We start from the raw sequence: 22268 nt of genomic DNA, 5'->3' as shown, positions 1-22268 counted from the left end.
GGTGTATAGTTTAAGTTTCAAGAAACAGGCACCTGCTGGCTGCTAAATCCCTCCAGCACCACTGCCACACACACACACACACACACACACACACACACAGCGGCTACTTGCGAGGTTGTGCTGCCTTTGGTGATTGAGATTTCACAGAAGTCTAGAAGGCTAATCCTGCTTTAACCTACATTTCTTCATTGATGCCTGTGAGAACAAGCACGGCTGGAGATGCTCTCTGAAGAGCCAGTGCAACTGTGCTCATTGTAAAATGCACCTCAAATCTGAAAAGCACTTTGTCCTTGAAGGAAACCTTTTTCTACAGCCAGGCCATACAGATGCCGATTGGGCCAGCTGTGTTATAGAAGTATACTTTGTGTTCTAAGCAGGAATTCTCTGAGTTCCAACAACACTGAAAAATAAAAGGGAAAGTGCTCCATATTTGCCAGTGTAATACCTTTCTTTTTATGTTTTTTAAGACTTAGATTTCTGGACAATTTTAATGACCAATAATCATTTGCAGGCATTACAGATGTAGGATTAGTAAATGAAACAACTGATCTATTCAGTTTTTATTGTTATACGCTCATCACGCTTAATGGAGACTGCAGCATGCTTTGCACAGCCTAGACAACTGCCACCTCCTTTGCTGGATTAAGTGAGGGGCCCATCCAGTCCCCATTTCCTGTTTTCACTGTAGCCAACCAGCTACCTATGAGATGCACAGAAGCACAACAGCAATCTCTCCAGCTGTGATTCCCAGGAACTGGTACAGGAAAGTTGCCATTTACGTGAGTTCAAGGCACACACATGCAGAAGTGGGACTTAAAAGCGGCAAAAACGGCCCTAAAAGAACATGAAAATGGCAAAAATGGCGCAAAAACAGTGTTTTGAAATTCTAGGAGCCCTTGCACTGATCTTCGAGGCCAAATTCCACAACAATCACTCCCCCCATTCTACCAGGTTTTGATTTTGCCCACTTTATGCTGTCCTCTAAAACCAGTTTCCACACAACTAAATTTTACTCAGAGCTGAAATGAGGGTCTGGTTTGGAACAAATCTCCCTTTGAATGCATACGATAAAATTCAAATGGAGGGGAGTAGATCTAGTCATTCTGAGTGTGGGAGCAGAATAGCAAGGGAGCGAGGCCAATGAAGTGCACAAGTGGCAAAGTCACTGGAAAGATTTCTTTATTCCCCAAGACCTGGAGCCTTCAAATCAAGATGTATGAACTGGACCGCTCGTCTCCCAGCCTTACACTCTGAGCGCCACCAGCGCTTGAGACAGAGAAGATGCTATATCCTTGACTGAGGAAGATGTGGGGGGAATTGCTTTCATGGAAAATGCAATAAAATAAACTGGCATTTTCCCACTAAGCTGATGCTACTGCTTGAACTGGAGAAATACTGTGCAAGTGTCTGAAGTTATCATAACCAAATGGACACCTTCCACGGGTTCACTTTTCGTGGTGAGCTTACAAAGGAAAGACCTTGCTGTACTTCCCTGAAGCTATTAAGATGTGCGTGGAAGTGACTGAAAAGACTTAAGTACAGCTTACTAAAGAGATTAGTGACCCAATTCCATTACTTTCTAGCATAAGCCACAACTTGCTCTGCTGGTAAGGGATGAATGCAGAGCTGTAAAAAAAAAAAAACCTTCCAACTTCCCAGCTGTCACAGCTGCCCAAGAATAACATGTCCAGGTTTTTTTTTTTTTGCCGCTGCTAGGGAACTTACATTAAAATGATATAGTCCTGCAATATCACATATATTTTGTTGGGCATCTTGTTTTCCTACTTAGCCAGCTTCCTTTCTCTTCTGATCATTGCACCACTTCCTTTAGAAGGTAGCATGATATGAATTACCTAAAGAGATTCTCCTAGTGTGATATACAAACAGAGTCTCCAAAAGTTTTGGACACAGAATGCACAAAGGAAAGAAACAAAGAGCATAAATATGGCAAAAATGGAGAACACTTAGTTCCCACTCATTTTATGGGGAGACTGGAGGACATTCTTAACTCTGCCATTGCTAAGATAAATAAAACTGCAGTTACAGGTGGGTAGCCGTGTTGGTCTGCCATAGTCAAAACAAAATCGAAAATTCTTTCTAGTAGCACCTTAGAGACCAACTGAGTTTGTTCCTGGTATGAGCTTTCGTGTGCATGCACACTTCTTCAGATACACTGAAACAGAAGGCAGTGTATCTGTTTCAGTGTATCTGAAGAAGTGTGCATGCACACAAAAGCTCATACCAGGAACAAACTCAGTTGGTCTCTAAGGTGCTACTAGAAAGAATTTTCGATTTTGTTATAAATAAAACTGTGCTGCAAATCTTTAGAGGCATAACTATTTTGCCAACACAAACATGCTTTGCTAACACATGCATCATCACAAAGAGCTCCACCAATTTTGCTGGACTTCTATTACCAAATGGCCAGGATACACTGAAAGTAACAAGGAAGAATGAACAAGAGGTCTAGATACATATTTCAGTTCCTTATGGCCAACCTTCAGGATGGGTTCCAGGTTTCAGGGAGCCTTGACATTATACTTATGGCCAGCACAGCACAGAGGAATGCCTCCCTTCCTCTACCTTCCTCTCTGGAACTACAGGAGACTAGCCTTTTTAGCAGGCTAGTAAAATGTCTTCAGGAGTCTGAGTCTCCTGCTGGTTTGTGGCCCAGTTCCTGTGCACCCCTGTTGGTGGTTTCCACATGTTATATCACATAGAACAGTGGTTTTCAACCCGGGTGCTGTGGCATCCTGGGGTGCCTTGAATGATGGTCAGGGGTGCCTTGGGCAACACTGCCCTCTGCCCCTCTTTCCTTCCCTCCCTCCTCAGATGCCCTCTTGTGTCTCTGCCTCCCAAAGGCTTCCACAGCTGTTTGTTGCACCAGCCCTGGCTACAAGCTCCCCAGGCAAATGGTGCCTCTGGGAGGCACATCAGAGATTAGGGGTGGCGGCAGTCCCAAGGAGAAGGGAGAGGGGAGGAGGCTGAGGGAACACTCTACAAGGGAGGGTGTTTGAAAAAGAGTGAAGGGCTGCCAGCTCTGCATGCAAGGGGTGATGTAGCTGGGCTCCTGAGTCCCACGGGGGTCCTGCAGAAAGAAGGTCGTTGGTCAAGGGAGCCGTGGACCCAAGAAGGTTGAAACCCTCTCACATAGAATGAAAGCTTTCAGAAGGGTGCGGTGCAGGGAAGCCCCCATAATGCTCTTGGCTGGTCGCAGCTTGAACAGGAGCATTCCTGTTGGGGGCTTTGTCACACTGCAGCATTTTGTTGCAAGCCCCATTTGCTCTCTCTAATACCAAACTTTGGTGGTTGGGAAGCAAAGCAAGACCACCCAAAACAAGCCAGTCATTTCTGCATACTTAGGGCCCTTTCTCCCTCCTCCCAGATACACAGAAGTGTATTGGTTTGCAAACAAGAACCAGAACAGTCTGACAATACCAATATTTCAGGACTTTTGAAACATTGGGAGTGTCAGTTAAAAAGGGAGGGGAAGAATTAGGGAGTATTAGTCTATTTGAACCCCTAACAACTTACAGTATCCTGGGGATGGGGACAAGGGTCTGGGAACACAAAGAGCCAGCCAGCCTGATGCACTCAAGGGGACTGCTTTCCTTTCCTTCAGTTTTTTGGCATTCGTGCAATAATAGTTTTTAGAAGCCCAATTTATGCAGGAAAAATGTCATGCAAATCTGCTGACTGTACATGTACTGTAAACAAAACACTAGGAGGCTGTTATGAAACACCGTTGGCTTTCTGCCAAAGAGTCAGTCAGTACTGTACACACTTAGATGTTCTTGGACAAACTGCAGCTGTGGAGAAGGAAGGGCCGTAGCTCAGCAGCAGAGCACCTGCTCGGCATGCGGAAGGAGGTCCCTCTTGGCAGGGATGGGATTATCCCCTCTGAAACCCCAGAGAGCTGATGCCAGCCCAATATTGAGCTAGATGAACCAGCAGCTGAGCTCAGCAAAAGGCTGCTTCTCCTGTTCCCATGTACTACTGCACCAAGTGGTTTTTAAACATGCCAAACCAGAGGACTCAAATGAACCTTGTCCAGAATGGTGCACTGGGACAATGGAATGAAAAATCCAGATCAGATGATGACTTCTTATCAGATATCGTACTGGAGTAGGAATGGATACTAACGGAATACAGTGGCACCTCTGGTTACGTACTTAATTTGTTCTGGAGGTCCTTTCTTAACCTGAAACTGTTCTTAACCTGAAGCACCACTTTAGCTAATGGGGCCTCCTGCTGCTGCTACACCGCCAGAGCACAATTTCTGTTCTTATCCTGAAGCAAAGTTCTTAACCCGAGGTACTATTTCTGGGTTAGCGGAGTCTGTAACCTGAAGCATCTGTAACCCGAGGTACCACTGTACTGAACACAACACCCCAGACTGTATGCAAAACTGTTACCAAACTTCTGCACCAAGTAACCAAATTCTGCAGCTGGCTTGAATTGGGCAAATCTACACACTTCCTCATTTTGCCTCATTTATTCTCTTTCCGGTAGTCATAGGGATGAGCCAAGGAATTAATTACACACAAGGCACTGAAGCCCCACCATCTGCCCCATGGAAACTATTCCTTTCACTTTGGAGGCATGGGTGAGACACTGAGCAACAGTCAACACCAGAGCAGTGCACAGAAACACCGTTTACCTTCCCGCCGGAGCGGTACCTATTTATCTACTTGCAATTTGACGTGCTTTCAAACTGCTAGGTTGGCAGGAGCTGGGACAGAGCAACGGGAGCTCACCCCACTGCAGGGATTTGAACCGCTGACCTTTTGATTGGTAAGCCCAAGGCTCAGTGGTTTAGACCACAGCGCCACCCGCATCCCACACAGTAAACCCAATGTTCACAGTAAACCCATTGAAATCAATGGACTTAAGTGAATTACTTTAAATACTCAGACTATGACTTAGCTGGATATCATCCACTGAAAATGTACATTTGCAACCAGAAAAGCTAGAAATTTGCTCACCCTGTCTAGCACCAATGAAAGCCAAGACCAAGACCACACCTTGTAAGGCTACGTTGCAACCTCTGGCTTCCTTGCCCTGTGCTTTGAACTGTGAACCATCTGTTTCAAATCTATCTGTTTTTTCTAAGAAGCAGTAAGAATTTGTTGTCTGAATTTACTTGTTTTACACTTCACCCCATTCCCTTTTCATAGAAGGGGCATAGTTGGAAGAGACCAGGAGGGTCATCTAGTCCAACCCCCTGCAATGCAGGAATCTCAGCCAAAGCACCCCCCCTACCTGACAGATGGCCAACCGAGCTCTGCTTAAACACATCCAAGGAAGGAGAGCCCAGCACCTCACAAGGCCGTCCATTTTCCTTGTGTGTCCAGGTCTTTTCACACTGCTAGCCTGAGGGCAGGGACTTTGTGACGCGCAGCGGGAATTATTTAAGAAGAGTTTTCATTAAGTTTAAGATAAACTTCTTCTGAAAAATAGATCACATATAGAACACAGGCTCTTCTCTATACAGGCACACACTCTGAGAGAAACTAGTCACTACAGTCAAGGTAAGTCACTCACACGGCACCGACAGACAGTTACAGACTAGAATGGCAGTTAGGCATCAACAGCTGTTCCTTCTCTCTTGCGTCTTTGTCACATGACACTTTGTTCATCTTATTGATATGTAAGCTGCTCTGTGACGCTCTGAATGAACAAAGGCATGAATTCTTAAAATACAAGTTGAAGTCTGCACCCACCACCTCATTCTGCAGTTCCTTTGAGTTCCCACAGAAACACAACAGACAAAGAATCATATTCATGACATGATTTTAGGTAAGGTGATGTTGCATGAAGCTTTCAGACACAAATATTTGATGCACAAGAACTCATCTAGCACAGAACACAGAGACAACAGCTGTATGTGGCACAGTTAAGAAGAGGTTAGGGGGAAATGCTTAGCTTTCTGCTGCTTAAAATGAGAACGAGAACTGCAGCGCATACATAACATGGTGAGACAAAGGTATTCATTATTTAAAACAATGAATCAGAAGCCAAGCCTGGTGCCCAGATGACTCTCCTCAGGTTACGGCTGAGAATCCTGCACCCACAAGAACGAAGCCCCGGAGAGCAAATTTCCGACAACACATAACAGACTCGAGGAGGAGTCACTCATGCAGCACCCTGTTCATAAAAAACTGCCCCACTGAAAGTAACACAATAACACACACAAAACCCTTTGAAACACCATGATCTATTGCAAAGTATATTTACTAGGGAAAACAGGAACAAGAACAAAAGCTCAATGTTGTCAGAAAAGCCTCCGCCTTTGGACCAACTACCCACCTATTGCATTAGTCAGGTCTTTCTCAAGAGAAAAGGAAATATTAATGCCCATAAGTAGTAACAACAACAATTATAATATATTATTTATACCCCACCCATCTGGCTGGGTTTACCCAGCCACTTTGGGCAGCTCCCAACCGAATGTTAAAAACACAATACAGCATTAAATATTAAAAACTTCCCTAAACAGGGATGCCTTCAGATGTCTTTTAAAAATAGGATAGTTGCTTATTTCCTTGACATCTGATGGGAGGGCATTCCACAGGGCAGGCACCGCTACCAAGAAGGCCCTCTGCCTGGTTCCCCGTAACCTCACTTCTCGCAGTGAGGGAACCACCAGAAGGCCCTCAGAGCTGGACCTTAGTGTCTGGGCAGAATGATGGGGGTGGAGACGCTCCTTCAGGTATACTGGGCTGAGGCCGTTTAGGGTTTTGAAGGTCAGCACCAACACTTTGAATTGTGCTTGGAAAAGTATAATTCAGTTTAAAAATAAAAGGCAGAGGCAAACCTGATTTAAACAAATGTGTAGGAAAACACCTGCTGCTGACTTGGAGTTATGAAATGGTGCACTCTCTGTGGTATAATCAGGATCTCCATAATACTGAGAGATTGCTGGAGCTAGTGGTAAAGTCCCACTTTGCTGCTTAAGTATAGGACATTGGCCATTGTTTCAGAAAGCAACTTTAAACTACATTATGCACTGCTTAATTGGTAGGTACTAGTGTCATTTCAGGGCTTCCAATTGCTTACAGCAGCATGGAGTGGAACAAGGAAGAAGGAAACAAGGGGAAACGGGATTTCTTCCGCTAGCTCCCTGTCTTTTGCTTGTACAATTCCTGCTTGACACCTGTAACCAATACCAGGATGTTTGAAGGAGGCGAAGGTCTGGTCCAAGGGGTTCCTATTGGCACAGCCACTTCTCAAAACAGGAAGTATGATCTCCTCCAGGTTTCATGAATTCATGGAACACAAAATAGTAAGTGGAGATCCATCAGATCGTTGAGGAAAATCTTTCAGGCCATAAGAAACAGGCAACATTTTGCCAGGAATGTAAAGATATGAGTTAAGATTCCTGCATTGCAGATGAGCACCAGTCTTCCTTCCAGTTCTACAATTCTATGGTGCTATGAGAAGAGTTAAACCCTACAAAGGGCTATCCTGTTTGTAGGCCTCAAAATCAGCAGCAGGGACCGAGCCTTAATTGACTAATGCTGCAGCTCTAATTCCACTTACCTGAAGGTAAGTCCCATTGAATCCAATAGGCCTTACCTCTGGGCAGACATGGTCAGGATTGTGCTGGGTGTGAGCTAACAGAGCCAAGCATTACATGTGTAGCTTACCTGTGTTGTGTCTTCCATTAAGCCCCTGATCTTCTCCACCACATCCGTGCGCCGGTGCTGCCGGAGAGCACTGATCAGCTGGGCAAGGCTGGCTTCAGAGCCCCTGATGGTCCAGTGCTGTAGAGCTGCGTAGGCCCTCTCGTGGTCTGCAGAATAGCTGCTGGTGAAAGCAGCCACCTCCCGCTCGCTTGCATTGCAGAGGAACTGGTAGATCTCCTTCCACTGGCTTCCAACTTGGGCTGCCACCAGCTTCAGAATGTCAATGCCTGTTTGACGTGTGATAAACCAAAGAACACTGAATTTCACTTAGTATTCCCAGGGGTCAAATCGTTGCATATTCGGACCAAGCAACAAGGTCCCTCACAGGGGTATTTCAAAAGCTATTTTGTAGTCTACTGGTTAATATTTTTTTCTGAACCAGAAGGTTCACTGAGAGGCAAACACCAACGCTCTAGTTTTCTTAATATTTGAGGATGCCATATTATTTCCTCCAAAAATGTGCCAACTTGGGGGTCCTATGAGTAGTCCTGATCATTGCCTCATGCAGTTATGGCCAATGCCACTTTGGCTGAGGTACTATGGTTGACCTAAATTTGGAGGATTTTAAAAAATGGGTATTATTGCTTGTGCTTCTGCAATCCCCATACTGCACAGATGGGCAGACTTTGGACTTTCAAGATCTACTTTGTTTTTTTACTAGAACCCCAAGCTCTATCCACTGGAGCCTGGCAGTGGTGAGTTGGGCCCATGGGGAGCAACATTCCAAAATGACTGAAAGGATAATCGGGAGAGTATTGGGATTTGAAAAGGATGGATGAACTGGGCCACCTCTGGAGAAAGCTGAATAGGAACTGTCTCACTTATCTATCCATACAGACCCTCAGGGCTCTACGGACACGCTACTACTTCCCATGAGATTATAGATTTATGGATCAACTAAACCAAGGCTATAGATCTTAAATAATAATAATCATCACATATGCTCCAATTCATTTCCTCCTTTATCTAAACCCTCCGTTTTCTTTCCCAGTTAATTTCCACGATTCCATCTTTATCTTTTGGGGGGAGGGGGGCTTGGGAAAGATGCCCTCTGCACCCCTGCTCATTGCCCCCTGTCAGCCCTGCCCAGTCCAGCTTTCTCCTTCAGGGCTCAACTTGCATAACTGCCTAGAAGGGGCAAATCAATTACTAGAAGAAAAAGGTAACAAATTGAAATTGAAAAAATATGAGGAAGTAAAGCATCACCGAACAGGGGTGGATTCAGTACCACCAATTAAACGAAGTGTTCAGAACAGATAACAAAAAAGGTTTGCAAAAGAAATTTCAATATTGGACAAAGAATTGTTACAAAATAAGACAAAGGTAATCTCTAAAATGTATGAACTTTACTAGAGTGGGAGGTGGAGGATGAACAAGTAAAAGAGGTAATGATTAAATGGGCAATGGGCATAGGCAAACCTATTCAATCATCATCATGGAGGAAATTATGGAAAGAATTGGAGATTTAAAGCTTGTGAGGCGATAAAGGAAAATTTGTTAAAGATGTTTTATAGATGGTATTGTTCGGTCCCTGCTCCTGCCAACCTAGCAGTTCAAAAGCACGTCAAAGTGCAAGTAGATAAATAGGTACCGCTCCGGCAGGAAGGTAAATGGCGTTTCCGTGCGCTACTCTGGTTCGCCAGAAGAGGCTTAGTCATGCTGGCCACATGACCCGGAAAAACTGTCTGCGGACAAACGTTGGCTCTCTCGGCCAATAAAGCGAGATGAGCGCCGCAACCCCAGAGTCATTCGTGACTGGACTTAACTGTTAGGGGTCCTTTACCTTTTTAGACTGGTGGTGAGGATGAAGGAAGTTAATTAGAAGAAAACAAGAAGTGAAATATGGGTTATATGTTTATTATTTGTTTTGTATTTTTATGTGTATTCGTACTTGTATTTGTATTTTCTTTTTAAGTTTATTCTTTTAGTGTTGTATGTGTTTGTGTTGCAACAATAACATTTATTTAAAAAAAGAAGGGGCAAATTAAGGGCAAAGGGATCAATTAAGAGCAACAGACTGAAACAACTAGGAAAAGCAGCCCTTTCTGGCAGTGTGCGCCACAGTGACCTGTTTTGCTAAGAGCGGCTTCAGTTTGGTTCACAGCCTCCAGGGGAGGAGTGAGGCAACAAGCAAGCAAAGGCTAACAGGTAGGCCCCCCCCCGGCATACTTGCATATCATCATTAAGCATTAGCCAGTGTGGAGGCAGCTATCGGCAAATTCCAGAGAAAGAATGCACTGGCAGGGTGACTCAGGTGAAGACCCGATAAGTTGCTTGAAAATCTATATTCCGGAAACTAGGCAGTTCAGGTTAAACAAGGAGCCTCCCCTAGATACGTGGATACAGCTGAAGGGATGCACTTAAAATGTCAAATGCTTTTTATTGCAGTGGATAATAACATAAAATGCATTACAGGTGGTCAGAATCCCACCAGAGGCGGAGCTAGCTGCTCCGGCACCCGGAGCCGTGCACATGCTGTTCACCCGGGTAGGGGGCTAGCTGCCCATGGTGAGTGTCCTGGGGGGTGGTGTGGCGGTCACCCCCCTCAGGGATGACACCCGGGGCAGTCCGCACCCAGCACACACCCCTTCCTCCACCACACAACACAAAAGATCACTCCACCACAACAGTGAGGGCAGCGTCTATGTTCGTTTAAAAAGAAAAAGAAAAGAGTACAGCCTCTAGAGAAGCATTTGAAGTTGGGGAAGATGCAGTCAGCACCCCACTTTCATGTCATAACTTGGAAAAGCTGTGTGTTCCCATTTGCCAAAAGTAACCGGAGGCAGAGAGAAGAGCCTTGGCTTTGTGAATGAACGCAGAATTCTCCATTCACTTTAATGGGGGCAAAGCTGCAAGTGGACATGCCAAAAGGGGCACAAAAGTGTGCTAGAGGTAGAATTTTCTTATTATAAATTTTAGAAAGGAAGATTTTAGATAGAATTCCACACCTGTTTTTGCCAAAAGGCACATTCTCTTAGGGTTTTTGGGTGGGGTCACATGCCAACTGTGGGCAGGACTAAAACTAATGGCAATGGTGGGGTATCACATGGGGGAAATGGGCAGGAGCATAGCGTCTCTCTCTCTCTCTCTCTGAAGCTCCTGCTGCAAATATATAAAAGCGGTGGAAGTCTTAAAGCCATCTGTGATGTATAATCACTGATTCTGTATTTAAGTTTTGTGTAAGTTTTCCATGTATGAATGTTCCCCCACCTATCTGTCCAATATGGTCTCCCCTTCCTCTTTTTCTAAATTAGTTACGACTAACCCTTGTCCAAAGTAAATAGTTATCTGTGGAAGGGCGCAGCCTTGCTCTCTCCTGCACACCAACCCTTTCCTTAAAGTGGCACCTCTCTTGCTATGTAGCATAATATGTTTCTGAGGAAGATGAAACCTGCTGAGGGGTCCATAAAACTGTGGCACGGTTTAATGGAGGGCTGGCTAACCTTTCCTGACCCAAGAGCTACATTTTACCTTTGCCAGCATTGCAGGGAAAGTCTGGCTGGGGTAGCCAGAAGTGGGGGCAACCACCCCCCACAAGCCCGCTCTCTTCAGCTGATCTCCACCCAACTGTGCAAGTCCCAGTTGCACTGCAGGCCCACCCCAGCACGACCAACTTTATTTCTTTTTCCTTTTCCTGGGAAGGGGGCAGATTGGGTCCCTGAACTGGGGCTTAGCCATCTCTGAAGACAGTGTTGATAGGTGGTGGGAAACGGTAGTAGACGAAAGGATGTAAGGAAGAGTATGATGGAGTGTTGGTTTTTAAGAAGAATGTCTGTATGTTGTGTATGTCTTGTCTGTAACATGTGAATGTATTATAAATTGTATTGATGAACAATAAAATAAAGTTTTATATATATATAAAAGACAGTAATTCAAAGTAGTCCTGGGGACTTCTTCACAACCTTGAGCATATTTCTATTCTGCTGAATAAGAAAACTAACTTGGAAGCCTGCATACCTTTTCGGCTGACTGATCTATCAACTGATCTATCAATTATGATAGCCATTCTGGGCTTTCTCATTTTATTCTCTGCTAAAGACAATGGAAATGTTATGCATTCATACTAGTATCCTTATGGGAACTATTTGAAGAACTGTGCCTTAAGTAATGCAAGAATACACCCGGCACAGACACAGGCAGATAAGCCAGCAAACTTGCAAGAGAAATGGACCACAATGGCATTTGCTTTAACCTGCTGAGCCATTTTGAGACAATTACCACATCACAGAGGCTCAGGAGTTAATAGCAAACAGCTTTTAAGAATACAAAGTTTGTCAAGGCACACCATTCCACTTCCATAGTGCTTTAAGTTTGGGATCAAACCAGAGGCAACTTTTAAGCCGCTGTTTGGGAATGGCCATGCCTCTTTCCAAAAGGTAGCCACGGGAGATTCCAGTCTCTAGTTCTGGGGCAGGTGGAGGTGGGAAAGATCCTATCCCCACTGCTTGTTTTCCTTCTCCAAGCTGCCACCCCACCTTGTCACAAAGCTGTTTTTCCCCAACTGAAAAATGCCAGCTTCAATAGCGTGGTCTTTAATGTGCTGAAGAATCTTGTTTTAAGTTAAACAGGATGAACAATTTCAGTTATGAACAGAATTCTCTAGGTTTCATTTGTGGAATTTGCTCGACATCACTCACCATGGCCATTGCAGTAGTAGATCCATTTCTCCCTGTTCTGGGTCAGAGTGGAAGATTTTCTCAAAACGGACTTCTCAACAATGGCACTGGGATCCTGCCTTGGTCCTTTCTTTAGAGTTCGTGAACTTTTACGGACACTGCACACAACGATCACCACCAGGACAAGCAGCAGCAGCAGCACGATCATCCATGGCAGGTGCTCGTTGATATCAAAATGCCTGTGGGCAGCCTGCCTTGGAGAGCCTCTCTTGGGGGGGTTATAGGGAACGCTGGATTTTACACTGCCACTCATTTCCAGCGCTGGCTGTATTTTCAGGATGGAAGTGGCATGCTTATGGTAATGGGTCTGCTGGTGATTCAAAGGCGTAGCATATCCCATAGCAGTCACGCTGACAACTACAGTCTCGTTCTGTGAAGTTCCATTGTAGCTGTTGGTTGGCTCCACCATGTCAATGGATACGTTTGGGGTAGGGGTGGCAGAAAAGTTGGAAACTGAAGCGTTCACACCTGGAAAACAAATGTGATGTTAGAAGCAAAGCAGCAGGTATAGACCCTACCCACTCTTACTGTAGCTCTGGCCCAAATGCCCTTTAAGTATGATTGATTCCTAGAGGACTTACAAAGGGGGTTCTCATTTATGTTATGTGAGTGCAAACAAATATACATATAACAGCATCCACTGGAAAAACTGGGTGGAAGGAGCAAGCTGAACCTATACATTGGTATCAACAACAGCCCCAGATTTGGTTTAATAGGGAATGTGCTTCTGGGAAAGGGGAGCTCTGTTGCTCCACTGCCCAGAGGCCAAGACAGCCGGACTGAATAGCTTGCAGATAATTGCAAAGGGCAAAGGAGATAGTTCTAGGATGGAAGATCTGTATGTGGAAGCCTGTCCACAGTTTGTCCAGTTTGCAAGCTGTTTTGATGATCTAAAAGTGGGGGGGGGGGAGGAAGCTACAAATAAATAACAGCAAAAATAAAACCAACACCTCGCTCATGGTTCTGACAAAGTGTAGCCATTGTTTTGCAGGGATCCCCATCTTGCAAAAATAATCAAACATGCACACGACATTAAGCATGTTTTTTCTCCTTGTTCTAGATTAGGCATGACCAGATGTTACGGTGAAAGCCATTGATAGCTCATTACAAAGAAAAAGTGTCAGAAATGAATTAGTTTTCTAAACATGCTACGCTGAGACCAAGAGAATATCTTGGTTCAAGTCTGCCCACGTCTATTTGCTTCACCTCTTTCAGCTTGGCAGCCGTGCTGTGTCAGAATGTATCGCACAGCAAAGGACCAGCGTCTTACTTTAACAACCTTGATTCAGTCCCTCCTATTTTTGATACAATACTTTGTTACCACAATCAGATCCGACTTCAATAGCTAAATACAGTATCGGTGCTACGATGGATCCACTAAAGCCATTTAAAAGTCCCCGACTTCCTTCCTCCTCTTTCTGCGGTTCCTTAAATTTATTTTTTTACATTTCCTACATATTCTAAATTAACTTAAGTTATTCGTTTATTATAAAACTACAGGTTATTACAATAATCCTGCCAATGTTCTTACCTGTTTACAGTTTGTAGATATACAATAAACCATTTCCATTCTTTTATTAAAAGTTTGTTATCTTGATTTATTATTTTTCTGGTAAGTTTCAGCAAAACTGATAAGTAGCTTATTAATACTAAGATGAGCTGTTCCTACATTATGTCAGGTTGAAAGTTAACAAAAATACATTCTATCCCTCCAATACAATAGATTATGTATTGAAAAGGGCTGGAAAAGTATCTGATGAACACTGGAAATATTCCAATTGCATGTCAACCCAGTTTTTAGTTCATTCAAAAAAAAAAATAGCTTATATAGACTTAGATAATAAAATTATTCCAATTATGATTTTTATGCTATGGCAAACATTTGCAATAATGGTGTTTTGATCTGTAACAGTGAATGGACATTGAGTACAAACTGATTCGACAACCCTTGCTATGCAAGAGCTACTAAGGTTGCAGTTTTGATTGTATCCAAAGGAGGGATGCCCACCTGTGTGTCCATGGAGGTGTCTCCTTAATAATATATAAATTCCAAAACGAAATGGAACAAGCCACCATTCAAATCAATCGGCACCTACTCTCCTGACTGCTGCAAAGCAACATGACGGTGCTAGTCTGAATTGTTTGGGATAAAAGAAGTTCTTATTTGATATAATCCTAGGCATATCTACCCAGACGTCCCACCAAGTTCCATGAGACTCCCTGTAAGGGATGCAGGCATAGGAGGATTACAAGATAAAATGCCTTTCTCATCTTCATGGCTTCAGACTGCTCAGAAAAGTCCTGGCATGGGATGCTAAACACAGAACCACCACGAGGGCAGAAATAGACCCTGACCAGTGTGGAGCTAAACCAAGAGACAATTGCACCGCTTAGAAGCTGGGTAAAGGGTGTCTAATACCATGTAATGTATAAACTGGAGGCGCCTCTGTGTACAGAGGCATTCCAAAATGCAGCTAATGTCTTAAAAGGTAAAGGTAAAATAAAATGATAACACCAACAGCATTTAACAAAATACTTGCAATGTGAGAACATTTGACAATAGATTTAGACAAGAATAAAATAAGAATGTATATATTAATGGTGAATGGACAATAATTAAAGCGAGAGAATGATGAGAAGATTGAAACCCAGAGATGGAAGGGAGGGAAGTCACAATACTCGGCAGAGTATAGGGATATACAAAGAAAATGTTTGAATACATAGTCGTTTGTAATAAGTTTTGGAACCATCTTTCTTATCTTTATGTGAATTCGTTGATGTAATTAACAAAAGCAATAAAAAACACTAAAAAAAAAGGTAAAGGTAAAGGTACCCCTGACCATTACGTCCACTCGCAGATGACTGTGGGGTTGCGGCACTCATCTCGCTCTATAGGCCGAGGGAGCTGGCGTTTGTCCACAGACAGCTTCCGGGTCATGTGGCCAGCATGACTAAGCCACTTCTGGTGAACCAGAGCAGCGCACGGAAACGCCATTTACCTTCCCACCGGAGTGGTACCTATTTATCTACTTGCACTATGACATGCTTTCAAACTGCTAGGTGGGCAGGAGCTGGGACTGAGCAATGGGAGCTCACCCCATTGCAGGGATTCGAACCACCGACCTTCTGATCGGCAAGCCCTAGGCTCTGTGGTTTAACCCACAGCGCCACCTGCATCCCTCCAGCTCCTTTCTCAGAAAACCACACTTAATTTAAAAAAATAATATTAATATTTTATTGAAAGAATTTCAATTCTAAAGAAAAATTGATACAGAGGAAAAAGGGGGAAGTGAGGGGATGGGGGGGTAACAAAGATGTGTCTAATAAAAATATATATAAATATATACAAAAATGAAACATACCATACTTCTTGCCCAATCTTGCATGCCCTAGCTACAGACGTTTGGCAATGCTGTACACTTACCTTTGGAAAGAAAAGTAGAAGGAACTTTGTAATGTTCTTCTTCATCCTCTTCCAGTCGTGACAAAAGCCCAGCTCCAGTCAGAAAAGCTGGCGAAAGTCCACAAGTGTTGTCTCTCTCTTTTGTCCCTGGTTTGATCACAACCATGTTTGTTCGTGAGCAGTCAGTAAATGTTTTGCATCTCAGCACGCTAGAAGGCACATCAGAGAAGCTGCCACGAGGGCAAGGTTTACACCTGACATCTTCCGTTTCAGTTCCTTTCTTTTTTAGGCCCCACCCAACGCGGCACACGGAGTAAGATTTGCAAGCATCACCGTCTCGAAATTTACCAGGCGGACAGATGCAGTCACGGTCCGTCAAAGCAGTGCAAGGGGTTTTCTCAACCATCGGCGGCTCACACAGCTTTTGACATGGATGGCATCTCTCTATCCCATTTTCATGCTTTGTGAATGTTCCACTGGCACATGGGCTGCACTCTCTCAAGCTGGTCGTTGTGCAGTGCTTAGACACATAGGTTCCTGCGGGACATTTGTCACAGGTCAGCTTTGTGTTAGTGGCACGATCCAAGTGGCTGTATGTGCCAGAAGAGAGGCTTATGGCATTCTGTTCAGATGTCAGCTTTGACTGGGCATCCGTGCTACCAAGGAACATAAATCCCTGAAACACAGACATAAATGCAAGTTAGCTACAGACCATAAGGCAGGTCACAGCAAGCCACATCAGCTTTACTCTATTTAGGTAACTGTGTTTGAAAGACATGCTCGGCTCTCTTGCCTGGAAGAGTTTTTGCCAATCTACCAATCCATGAGCCGAAGTTTACTGCCCTGATCCCTAGGCAGGTCATCAGTTTCTGAAGGGAGAAATACGCAAGCTGCTAAAAAGCTGCCAACAAAATGTCTACTAATGGCACTTTAAAGATTTTCCATAGCATCCTGACAGACAAGGATAGACCCTGTGGAATTCTCTCTTACAGGCAGGAGTAACCCATTCCCTCTGAATTGCCTTTTGGAAAGCCTCTGGCAGAGGACTGGCAGAAGATTCTCCGAGGAAAAGCTGCCTTTGGCCCTTTGAGCTGCCCCCACCCCAGGAACTGTTGTCCTCCTCCTCCTCTAGCGCTAAAACAGAGGAGTTTGAAAAGGAAAACAGCCTCTCCAAGTGTCCTCATCTGACAGAGAACATTAAGCAGCCAATGCAAAAAGGATCCAGGAAGTTACAGGCCTGTTAGCATAACTTCTGGGTAAATTGGTGAAAGGATCATTCAGTTCTGTGACAGGGTCAATAAACACATGGAAAGGAATGATCCAATAGAACGGAAAGACACAGTATACTTGGACTTTTAAAAAGTGTGAGATAAAGTTTCTCAGCAAAGACTCATGGGGTAAGAGAGGAAGCCCTCTTATAGATTGGTAACTGGAAGCAAAGATTGGGAATTAATTGATAACTTTCCTAATGGAGGGATGTAATCAGTGTGTGTGTGTGGGGGGGGGGTATATTAGCGCCAGTGCTTTTTAGCTTGTTTATAAATTATCTGGCATTAAGGGAGTAAACAGCAGGGTGGTCAAGCTTGCTGGCTGCATCAAATAATTTGGGGGAGTGGGGACACACATGACAAAATGCGGTAGGGAAGAGCACTAAACCAATTTCTCCCAACTAGAAGGAAGGGCATTAAAATGGCTATGCAGGCCATAGTAAGCAGGGGACTCCCTCGGAAGGTGGTGGATTCTTCTTCCTTGGAGGGTTTTAAGCCAAGGTTGGATGGCGTTCTATCAGGGATTCCGTAGCTGTGATTCCTGCATTGAGGGGGTTGGACTAGATGGCCCTTAGGGATCCCTTTCAACTCTACAGTTCTATTATTCTATTCTCTCCATGGATTCATCAGTAATGACTGTTGATTCAAATATCCATTTTATTGTGCACTGGATTCAGCTAATGAGTCCTTATTGCAGCAGCCTGCAGAAAGACTTCTGCTAGTACGATGGGACCTCCCCCCCCCCATGCCCACCCCCCATATGAGCATCAGCTTGGGGTGGGGGTCAGGAGAAGCCCCAATGCCAGCACATCAGATTTAATGCTGGCATAATAAAATAGATATCTGAAGCAGTGTCAATTCAAAAAATTCAAATCTATTTTGAAATCATACTTTGCAACATAAGATCTTCGCTGGTAGATAACAAAACAGAGTTGCTAAATTAAACTGGCTCAGTTTTCAGGGCTGCAAAGTTTAAGTCCACTCCACATGGTTACAGCAACTGGAAATTAAGTGTTCCTGCATTCTTGCTCTTGTTAGGATCAGCTGCAGTTAGCCTGCACATGCAAGTGGTTAGCACTTTTGTTGAACTCTTAGCAGTCAACTAAGTGACTGCGATTTTGGGTGTGCAGCATTCTGAGCACGGTATTCATTGGAAGAGCAAACAATTGTTTCCATTATATCTTCCCAAATAAGTTTCGGCACAAAAATAATACTAAACTACCACAACTGCCTGTGAAATTTAAAACCTACAAGTTGATCAAATGAAAGGCTGTTCACATCTTAGCAGCTACGCAAATGCACTGGAGATTTCCAGAGATTGAAGAGTGGAATTTCTGTACCAACAATGGAAGGTCATTTTGTTGCTTTTGTCATCAAGGCCCAATGAAGATGTGACGTACTTATGGCTCAGAGATGGGGAGTGGCCCATGGTTAATATTCTGTCAGTATTAACCCTGATTAATGGTTGCCCAGACATGGCATCTCAGGCAGGGCAGGAAAGTCTGTGGAAAGCCACCGAGACGGAAATTTAATAGGGAGCCCTTCATGAAGTAGAGTTATAAAAGCTTTTCAACTATAGAGAGGAACATAGGAAGCAGCCTTACAACATTTCCTCTTCTCTCTCCAATCTCTCCCCAGTACAAAATGCCTCCACCCCAGATATTCACTTCATCCTGCCCCACAGATGGCCTGCCTTCTTCACCTGGTTCTCCAGTAACAACCACAACCTCTAAGGAGTGTTTTCTGCAACCACTCCTTCTCCCAGGAGCAAGAATTGAGTGGGCTTGCTCACAGCAGCAAGGGTATCTTTTAGGCAGCTTGGGGAGGTGGGGCTGACCACTGGGATCAACCTCAAATGGTCCTGGGGTCTACCACTAGATCCCAGGAGATGTTCTGCCCACCCCTTGAGTACAGACTGCTGCACTAGGGTAGGAGAAACCTGGGCTCAATTCCCCTGCTGAGCCAGTTAAGTTCACTTCCAGACTTAGGAGGTCTGTCACGGCCCACTGCAGAGGCCCATGGCATGGCAGACAGGCCAGCCCTGCAAACCGCCAGGCACACTCCAAAGTGGCAGGGGAAGCTCCTCCCCCAACGCCCCACTAGCTGAATGGAAAGGGAAATGTACTCAAAGCTGCCCCCCCATCAACTACAATCTCACTCTGACAGAAAACGTAGATAAGCACAATCACAACCACGGCTGGATTTGGTGGGCTCCTGGGGGTGGGTGCAGTGGGAGTGCTTGCCATTCCCCCATCATTTTTTGCTTTTCTGCTTGGGTGGGTGTTGTCCCCCCCTTCCCAGAATGAGCACACAATGGATGCAGTTCCACCAGGGCACTCATCCTCCACTTCTGCAAAACCATTGATTTGTCATTGTTGTTTCCTTTTAAGACTCATGCTGGAGATTTTGGCAACCAGATTGTTTTTAAAGAATGGGAGAAAACGTAATAAATATATGCCCCAGTATCTATCACAATAAAATAGTATTTTTCTATGCACACAAGATTAAAATGAATGATAGCATGGTGGCAAGAACCATGCAAAGTATAAACTGGAGTTCAGAAAGGCTCTGCCTGTTGGTCAGGAAAACCCTGAGAAGATATTGTTTGCTATTTTTAAAAAAAGCTTTTGTACAAATGGTGTATCCGGGTGGCAGTTTCAAATCTTTTTGCTGGACTTTCAGGATTACTATTTGCACACAATCAAAATATGCACAAGTTGTACACACAAATTACAGAGAGATTCAGTTGCAAAGATATACACGTGAAACCCCAAACACTTATGCTTTCAATATACCCAGAAAAAACATCATTCCAAGTTGTGTGGTGGCTAGGGGCACCCCATTAAGAATGGAGAGCCCTGGGTTCAAATCCCTACTCTGCCAAGACAGTCTATGTGACAGTCACATTCTGTCAGCCCAGCCTACTTCACAGTGTTTGGGGGGCGATTGGGGGGGGGGGGGAGAACCCTGCATGCTGCTGCCTTGAGTTCCTTGAAGGAAAGGTGGGATATAAATTACTGAACATGAAAGTGTTCTGCTATAACAGTACTAGACACGGTCAGAATAAATTCAGTTCCTTGGCACCTGGACTATGGACATGCAATGGCAGGATCCAGGGTCCTGGTCAACAAGCGATCTTTAAGGGGTGCTGCATTTGAGGGCTCTGCCCACCGGCTGCTCCCACTGCAGCCAAAACGTGGAGAAGATCCTCTTCTACCTACTTTACTCCAATGCATCCCCACCAGAAGCTTCCCAACGGTACTTCCAGCTGCACCCTAATGCTGCCTGCATTATGCTGCCTCCTTATGCGCAGGAGCAAGTCGGGGAGATGGATTAGGATGAATATTCCTAACTCCAGGTGTTCCTTTTGCTGCCGAGAAGGAATGGAGGAGCAGCAGCCCTTGGCGGAGGTCTCCGCACGCCGGGTCCCGACCCGAGACTGCGGGCGCCTCCTCGCCGGGTCCCTGGTCTCTTTCCCACCCTCGGGAAGATGCCCGCCGCACCTCGCTCCGTCTTTCTCCGCTGCCGCCCCCCTCCAGTGCCGGAGTCCGCCCCGGGAACAGGACCGGCCTCTCGGGCAGGATGCGTCCCTCGCGGGCGGACCCAGATGCTCCTTCTCCCGCACCCAGGGTTGTCTTGAGGCAAGGGCCCACCCTGGTTCCCAGGCTGGAGGCGGCCTCTGACCATGTGCAGAGCGCCTCTCCTCCCCCAGAAGCCCCCGCTCCGCGTCGCCCCCGCCCCGCCCGACTCACCGCGACGAGGCTGGCGACGAAGGCGGCTCCGGGGGCGCCCATGGCTGTCGCGGGGGCCGAAGCCGGGGCGGCGCGGCGGCGGGAGAGGGCCGGGGGTCCTCTAGGCGCCCATGGGGGCCGGCGCTGGAAGCGGCCCGCTAGCAGAGCGTCCGGCACCGCATGGCCCGCGGAGGGAGCGCGCTCGGGGGTCGAGCAGCGAGGGCGCGGAGCCTCAGCGAGAGGCCGCCTCCGGGGCGACGAAGGGCGGCTGCGGCGGGGCAGGAGGGGCCGCCGGGCGGCGCGGCGGCAACGGGTGCGGGGCTGGCGTGGTTTGCGGGCGCGGCCGGCTTCCCATAGCGACCCAGCGGAGGCCACGGTCGCCTCGCTCCTGCGCGCCTGCCTGCCTGCCTGCTTGCCGCTCTCCTGCGGCTGCTGCTGCGGAATGGGCGGAGAGCAGGAGGCAGCCGGGGGGGGGGGCTTCTCTCCACTCCCCATGACGTCACTCCGCGAGAAGCCCTGCCCGGCGCCTCTGACGCAGCACAATCGCGTTCCTGTGTCGTCATGGGCCGAAACTGGCCCGCGGCGAGGGGGGGGGGGCACGGCTCGGGTCTTCCTTTCCGGATGCCTGGGATGTGGCCCCAAAGTCATCTCCGTGAGAAAAGAGGCGGGCGGCGGCGGAGCATCCCGAGAGAAAGCGCCCCCCCCCCCGCCTAGGGCTGCGGGAGAGGAAGAGCCGCTCACTGCCCTGCTCCCATTTATGCCGCGAAACACAGGGAAGCGGCGGCTTACTCTCAAATGGCAATCGATGGCTATTCTTTGCCACGATAAATTTTGACATCATGAAATGTGTTCAGTTGCTTTTCCAGATCTATGGGGATCTCATACTGTCAGAATTCTATGGAGGGAGCAAGACGGCCGGGGGGGGGGAGCAAAAAGGGAGAACGTAGGAGTAGGATCGGGATAATTTTTGGCGCAAAACCCTTTTGCCTCCTTTGACTTCCGAAACCTGGTGTTTTTGGATATGCTTGGTTTGGGGCTTATTTGAATGTTTCTCTCAAACAAAGCCTATTGTTCATTTCTCAATCAAAGTCTTGCTGTTGTTTTTCGAACTGGGAGATTGCTTCACACTTAAAATATTTTATTGTCTGTTGAGGAGAGGTGGTTCTATCTACATGTTCTAAGTTGCTGTTGATAAGATTATCCGAAACTGTAAACAGCCTGTAAAAAGCTTATTGTTTGGACTTTGGAACTGTGGGTTAATTTAAAGAGCGCTGTCAGTGCAAGTTATTGCTTAAGGCAGTGGTTCCCAGTTAGGGGTCCAGGGACCCCAGGAGGTCCGCAGCCCCATCTCTTGCCTCCCCCAACTAATTTTTGTCATTTTTGCATGGTGATATCACAAGTTTTATTATCTGTTTTAACGCTGTGAGATTTTTCAATATATTGGCCAAAATTGGTTTTGAAATCACACCGTGATAACGATTTTGACCCTGCAATACACAGCA

The 22268-nt window shown here is 45.9% G+C and overlaps 1 protein-coding gene across 1 annotated transcript in view; it reads right to left on the bottom strand.

Annotated features, from left to right (window-relative positions):
* Positions 1-20862, bottom strand: part of TNFRSF21 (TNF receptor superfamily member 21) — a 28637-nt gene extending 7775 nt beyond the window's left edge. Inside the window, exons 1-4 of the mRNA XM_033145577.1 lie at positions 20788-20862; positions 15789-16443; positions 12326-12832; positions 7650-7915 (exon numbers count right to left, since the gene is read on the bottom strand). Coding sequence (XP_033001468.1) covers positions 7650-7915; positions 12326-12832; positions 15789-16443; positions 20788-20829 — 1470 coding nt within the window. The 5' untranslated portion in view covers positions 20830-20862. The remainder of the gene's footprint in view (positions 1-7649; positions 7916-12325; positions 12833-15788; positions 16444-20787) is intronic.
* Positions 20863-22268: the final 1406 nt, after the last annotated feature.

Source organism: Lacerta agilis, chromosome 3 (genome assembly GCF_009819535.1).
Source record: "Lacerta agilis isolate rLacAgi1 chromosome 3, rLacAgi1.pri, whole genome shotgun sequence".
Lineage (NCBI taxonomy): Eukaryota > Metazoa > Chordata > Lepidosauria > Squamata > Lacertidae > Lacerta > Lacerta agilis.
This window is presented reverse-complemented; position numbering and strand designations above follow the sequence as displayed.